Source organism: Triticum aestivum, chromosome 3B, assembly GCF_018294505.1.
Source record: "Triticum aestivum cultivar Chinese Spring chromosome 3B, IWGSC CS RefSeq v2.1, whole genome shotgun sequence".
NCBI classification, from domain to species: domain Eukaryota; kingdom Viridiplantae; phylum Streptophyta; class Magnoliopsida; order Poales; family Poaceae; genus Triticum; species Triticum aestivum.
Genome location: NC_057801.1, coordinates 626,170,905 through 626,177,541, shown reverse-complemented (window position 1 = coordinate 626,177,541; position 6,637 = coordinate 626,170,905). Strand labels below are relative to the sequence as shown.

General features: G+C 44.2%; 1 protein-coding gene across 1 annotated transcript; it reads left to right on the top strand.

Annotated features, from left to right (window-relative positions):
* The first annotated feature begins 737 nt into the window (after positions 1 to 737).
* Positions 738 to 6,277, top strand: LOC123071342 (metal tolerance protein 5). Its single transcript, XM_044494884.1, has 6 exons — positions 738 to 1,062; positions 2,524 to 2,639; positions 2,724 to 2,969; positions 3,621 to 3,701; positions 5,265 to 5,498; positions 5,647 to 6,277. The coding sequence occupies exons 1-6, from the start codon at positions 876 to 878 to the stop codon at positions 5,995 to 5,997; spliced, it is 1,215 nt and encodes a 404-aa protein (XP_044350819.1). The 5' UTR covers positions 738 to 875; the 3' UTR covers positions 5,998 to 6,277.
* Positions 6,278 to 6,637: the final 360 nt, after the last annotated feature.

Below are 6,637 nucleotides of genomic sequence, written 5' to 3'. Positions count from 1 at the left end.
CCTTCTTGACTTCCTGCTACAAAATTCCATGTTGCGGACGAACTCCCATGGGATCGAGACGAGAGTCTCGTGGTCAGGATATGTCATGTGCTCAACTTGTCTGTTTCTTCTGCCTCCAGGGGAGAAGCATGCGGTACAACCAACAACATATGGACCATATTACCACTCCTAGATTATCACATTAAGGCTGGTCACAATGGAAAGGAACTTAGGGGATAACATCACACACTTCAATACAATTTTGTTTATGTGGTACGTATTTAATGAAGAGAGAGGTGCTTGTGGTAACTAGCTAAGTTACCGGAACATCACACACTTCAAAAAACAATGAGTCTATAACCTAATAAATACATCGTTGCATGACACTACATAGATGTTCTTATCCACTATGAAGATAGTAATATAGTTTAGGGAAGTGTAAAGTTACTAACTTACTATGTTCTTGCCCATTGCGACCAGCCTAAACTGTTCCCGTATCCTACATGCCGCACACGGAGCCATGAGGATTCGTATCCTCTCAAATCAATGCCCCTCCCTGCCACGGTGCCACCTTTCCCCGGATAGCCGGCCCGCAGGAAGCAGCTCGTAGACCAAACGCACCAGACCCAGGAGCCACCGCTTCCTACCGGGTCCACAAGCCAGGCCTCTGCCGGTGCATGGACTCGGTGCATCCAGAAGGCACGAAGCCTCCCGCAGCCCCCCTCCTCGTGCCTTTAATCGCATCGAGACGCGCCACTAATGCATTAGTAGCCGCTTAATTGGTTTGCTCGACGACGCCTTTGCCTCGCAACTCCCAACCTCCCCCCGCTTCCGCTCCCCTGCTCCCTCGTGTGGCGCCGCACAGGAAGGAACCCGGCGGCGGCTAGGGTTCGGAAATGGCGGCAAGTGGAGCCGGCGGGGAGGGCGAGGAGCTGCGGCTGCTCGCCGCCGTCGAGGCGGGCGACGCCGGCGCGCCCGCGGCGGAGAAGTCGTGGCGCCTCAACTTCGACGGATTCCGCCCGCCGGAGGCGCACCAGGAGAGGCCCGCCCGAGGGCTCCATCACCACTGCCTCGGCGTCATAGGTACTACCTCTTTCCCTGACACTGGTGCTGGCGTGCTACTTCTTTATACGACGATGCGTGCCCATGGTGCTTGGTCGATGGTGTCTCGTGATTTGGCAGCTTGGTTCTTTCGATGGGGCGGCCGCTTTATGCAGCTCGTGATGATTATAGAACTTTAACCCCCCTTTTTTTTGTTTTGTTTTTGGTTCCTAGTAAGATGAGATAAGTAGTCCATTTCGGATATGGAGATTGGGTTCTGGATACGGACGGTGGTGCTTCGCTAGATTCGACTTCCTATGCCAACTTAGCAGAAATGTGTAGATTTTCGTTGATGTTTTTCGTCTTGAGCTTCTCTGATATTGCGTATGGCCCATATGGGGAAGGGCAATCTGTGCCTTTTCGGTTCAGTTCTTTCAGTCTTGCACTGCTCATGCATATCTCCTAAAAAAGGTGATGTGTGAGGTCAGCAGAATTATCGTAGTGGGGGATTGGATGACAAGGATAAAAGGACTGTAGGATCTATCTAGGATAGCACGTGAACTCTTTGAAACTTTCCCCTTTTTAACACACATGAGGGCCCTTTTTGAAAGAAAAAAACACATGACGACATCTCACAGTGGGGGTAACATAAGTATCATGCACTTGGGACTCGCAAACATGCTTATGTGGCAGGCAATTAAAGAAAAGAGAGATGGTTATAGTAACATATGTAGATACCGTAACATAATAAATGTGATGCTACTATGTGTCATGCATGGCAATAAATGAGACCACCTATGATACTAATCTATGATACTATGCACTATGGAGGTAGTAACATAGACTAGTAACATATGCATGTTACTATATGTTACTAGTCTAAGACTAGCCACAATGGAGAGTAACATATACTCCCCACTAACGCGGATCACCAAAACGCCTGTAAATTTCCGGACGGGGCCATCAAACATTTTTAGGCCTCGAAACGCAGGTCACCAAATTGTCCGGACTGGTTTGAATGTCCAAAATCCCACAAGCTGGCTCCGGATCAGCGTAGCAACGGAGGAGTCCGGACGTCTGCCATGTCGGACTCCGAAAGCCCGGACCCACCCAAAACCCTATCTGAACCGGCTGACCGGCCTGCACGCCGCATCAGTTGGGTAGCGATGCCATGACACTTGGCAGGCCTTTCATCGACAAAGGCTCGGGCGGCAAAGACCAGAGCCGCGCGGGCGGTGTCGACGATGACGGAGGGGCCGCTACTATGCATAATTTAGTTTAGGTTTGTTTCAAACTTGTTAAATTTCGTCCTGTTTGCAGGCAATATATTGAACTTGCTAAATTTTGTGCGGACATTGGGTGATCATGGTAGGATGGCCTCCGCCCGGCCGGATGTCCGCGGTCGTGTCCGGATGTGTTCGGGGACATTTGCGGGCTGAAATCTGGTGATCCACGTTGGAGATGACCTGTGCTTCCAAATAAGATCTTTAATTCTATTTGCAGGTCAAGCTCCTGAGGATGTTGTCGCTGAATACTACCAACAGCAAGTGGAAATGCTAGAGGGTTTCAATGAAATGGATGCGTTGACAGATCGTGGTTTTCTTCCTGGAATGTCCAAGGTCTGTTCTATAAAATAAACTTCAGGCTGTGACATCAGGGAAGACTGCTAACTTAAAAGCTAAACGAAACTTATCTACCTGCAGGAAGAGCGTGAACAGGTTGCTAGGAGTGAAACATTAGCCATCCGGCTGTCAAACATTGCAAACATGGTTCTTTTTGCTGCAAAAGTGTATGCTTCAGTATGGAGTGGCTCGCTTGCTATTATAGCTTCCACTTTGGATTCTCTTCTTGACTTGTTATCAGGGTTCATCTTATGGTTTACTGCATTTTCTATGCAAACACCAAATCCCTACAGATACCCAATTGGTAAAAAGCGCATGCAGCCGCTGGTGAGTTTTGTTTGAACATGTACTTTTTATAATTCCTTTTCTAGGGAACTGTTTTTATACTCCATTCTACCAGTCTCATTGGTGTGTATTAATTAGTTCTAATTCAGTATAAGTGCTGCATACTTCAGTTACTAGTTTTACTCTTCATAGTGCTTTTGTATAGCACTAAGAAAAGGAACGCAAATGGATATTGGATCAGGAAAATAAATAAGTTAATGCAAAATCTTGAATGAAGTGGTAAAATTAGAACATATGATTGAGCTTTGTGATTTAAGAAGAAGACTTAATATTATGCTCTAACTTCTAAGGCACTCTGGGTGTTCCAGTGTTACTCTGTATTTTTGCTTTTGTTAGCTGCCACTTAGGCGTGGTCTATGAAATTGTAAGCCTAAAAACTATAGAGTATACTCCCTCCGTCCGAAAATACTTGTCATCAAAATGGATAAAAATGGATGTATCTAGAACTAATATACATCTAGATACATCTCCTTTTGTTCATTTTGATGACAAGTATTTCCGGATGGAGGTAGTACTTTCTTTCGACGCTTCCGGTTTAGTTTTGTAACTGTTAAGGCACGTCTTGTACTATTAAGCAATACCATTTTGCTTACTTTTCAGTATGTTCACAGCTTCATTATAACTTTTCTCCAGGGAATACTTGTCTTTGCCTCAGTCATGGCAACGCTTGGCCTTCAGATCATCTTAGAATCAACTCGATCACTGTTGTCTGATGTAAGTTCTTTGATTTTTGTTCGCTTCGTAATACCTTTTCTTTATCTCCACTGTCCTGAGCAGAAATTTCTCCAAGGGCATTTCTTTTCCTTCTCTAAAATCATGAGTTGTACTAACATCCCCCCTACTACTCACTGTTGCACTTCTGAACTTTCCTGTACTGTTTTTCAACATTAGGTGTGTGGGAGACTTGATCTTTCAGTATCACTAACACATAGTCCCTGCAGTTCACTAAAAGCTACTCCCTCCGTCCCAAAATAAGTGTCTCAACTTTGTACTAGCTCTAGTACAGATTTGTACTAAGCTCAAGACACTTATTTTGGGATGGAGGGAGTATCATTTTGGACATTGAGTAATTAAACTTTTAAAATTTGACTACTTATACATTTGTTCAAAAGTATTTAGAGACGCCTAAAAGTGGTGTAGATGAATTTATCTCAAAAAGTACTTTCATTGTTTCGTAGTATCTTATTAGTTTTGTTAGATTTTATAAACATATTTAAATATAAATTAGTGGACCAAGTTGTGTTTTTTAGATCATGTCAAATGTTGGTCGTTTTGGTTTATTGACATAATAAAATCTTCTGCCCACTGTATTAGTGTTCAGTACTTTCTATACTTTGATACATGTCATATCTTGCCACTTTAGGTTCGTTATATCACTTCCACGACAACAGTGTGTGTTGACTAAATAATTGCTGAAGTACCCCTCACCACTCCCATATGTAGGCTTGTTAGGTTTTGTTAAGACAAGGTTTGCCCAGGAATAACTTTATTAATATGTGCATTTTATGACATGAAATTGGTATCACTAGATTTGTTTTCAACAGTACTTCCAGCTAATCATGGCTCTGTATTAATAAAATTCTTGGTCAAAGTCTTGATCTGTATCCTTTATTGTGAACCAGAAGCCTCGTGATTTTGGCTAGCTATGTTTCCCAGTTGCCATGACCAGTGTGCTTTTGCCTACTCTGCTCCTTCTAAGAAAATAAAGATTTTGCTATAAGCACTATACTTTTCCTACTGAACCTTTTCTTGTTCCATACTTATGTACTCGGACTTATCACATTCTCACAAAAAAAAATCTGTCTGGGAAGTAATTAGCTAAATGTAGGCCATGGCAGTTGGAATGAGAGCTTCCTGAAATACTCCCTCCGTTCACAAATATAAGATGTTCTAACTTTTTGTGAATCGGATTTATATAGACATTTTTTAGTGTGTTTGTTCACTCATTTCAGTCCATATGTAGTCCATATTGAAATACTCAAAACATCTTGTAGTGACCGAGGGAGTACTTTTTTTCATCAATAGTCTGCAACCTTTGTTGTTGTGCAGTTCCCTTTCGAAGCATCATATGTAGTCCATATTGAAATACTCGAAACATCTTGTAGTGACCAAGGGAGTACTTTTTTTTCATCAATAGTCTGCAACCTTTGTTGTTGTGCAGTTCCCTTTCGAAGCACATCTATGTATCCCTTACTCTGGAACTAAGACTCTTAGATACAAACTTTAGTTCCTCCATTATAATTTTAGTTTGCTCATATTGATCCTATAATTTTCTAGGGAGGTGAATTCAGCTTGACAAAGGAGCAGGAAAAGTGGGTTGTGGACATCATGCTCTCAGTGACGCTGGTGAAACTTGCCCTGGCTTTATATTGCCGCACGTTCACCAACGAAATCGTCAAGGCTTATGCACAGGATCACATTTTCGATGTTATCACTAATATAATTGGTCTTGTGGCTGCACTACTCGCAAATTATTTCGAAGGATGGATCGACCCTGTTGGTGCAATTATTGTAAGTGGTTCCCCTTCCATCTCTTCTTTTTCTTCTTTTACATAACAACCAAATAACATGAATGATAAAGCAGACAGTATGCTGTTTTGAAATTAATAGTTGATTTTCAGAGAAAATTAATAATCGTGGGTTGGTTCCTCATTTGCAGCTAGCAATCTACACCATCAGGACATGGTCGATGACGGTGCTAGAAAACGTCCACTCGCTCGTCGGGCAGTCGGCTTCACCGGAGTACCTTCAGAAGCTGACCTATCTATGCTGGAACCACCACAAGGCCGTGAGGCACATCGACACGGTGCGCGCCTACACGTTCGGCTCACACTACTTCGTGGAGGTGGACATCGTGCTGCCGGCGGGCATGCCGCTGCGGGAGGCGCACGACATCGGCGAGGCCCTGCAGGAGAAGCTGGAGCGCCTGCCTGAGATCGAGCGCGCCTTCGTCCACCTCGACTACGAGTTCACCCATCGGCCCGAGCACGCTCTGTCCCATGAGAAGTAGCTTCAGGATCGGCCGGTGGATGCAGCTCTGTACAGATTAATGGCAATAGTTTCAGAAATCCGGGTGTTCCTCAAGGCGTCGCAGAAAAACCTGCGGGTGCGGCACGCAATTGAAATGTGCATACTGGAGTGCCGGATCTGGCGATGTCGACGTAGATTGTGTCTTGTAAGTTGCTGTGCTACGTAGGTAGCATATATATTTTAATGTCCTATACCCTGATCATGGCCACATTTTTATTGCTGGTTCACACATGGCTATGAACAAAACTTGCAAACGGTTACTAAGCAGCAGAGGACATCAATGTAGATGCAGCAACAGGGAAGAACCAGAGGATGGGGACGTATCAGCATATATAACTCGGCACATCTCAGTTCTGTAATATGGGTGCTGATGATCGATCTCCTCGAGATTGCAAGATCACTTGGCGGCACCCGGAACTAGGGGCAGTTTAGTATCCCCCGTGGCATCAGTTGGGCCTTCGAAAAGGAACCAAATGTTGCAATTCGCAAGTTCGGACCTGATTAGAATCGGGACCTTTTGGCTCAACTTTATCCTAGTTTTGCTGAAGGAGCAACCCCTTTTTCAATTTAAAATTGGTCTAACTACGCTGAATTTCCGACCCTATAGTACTCCTTCCGTT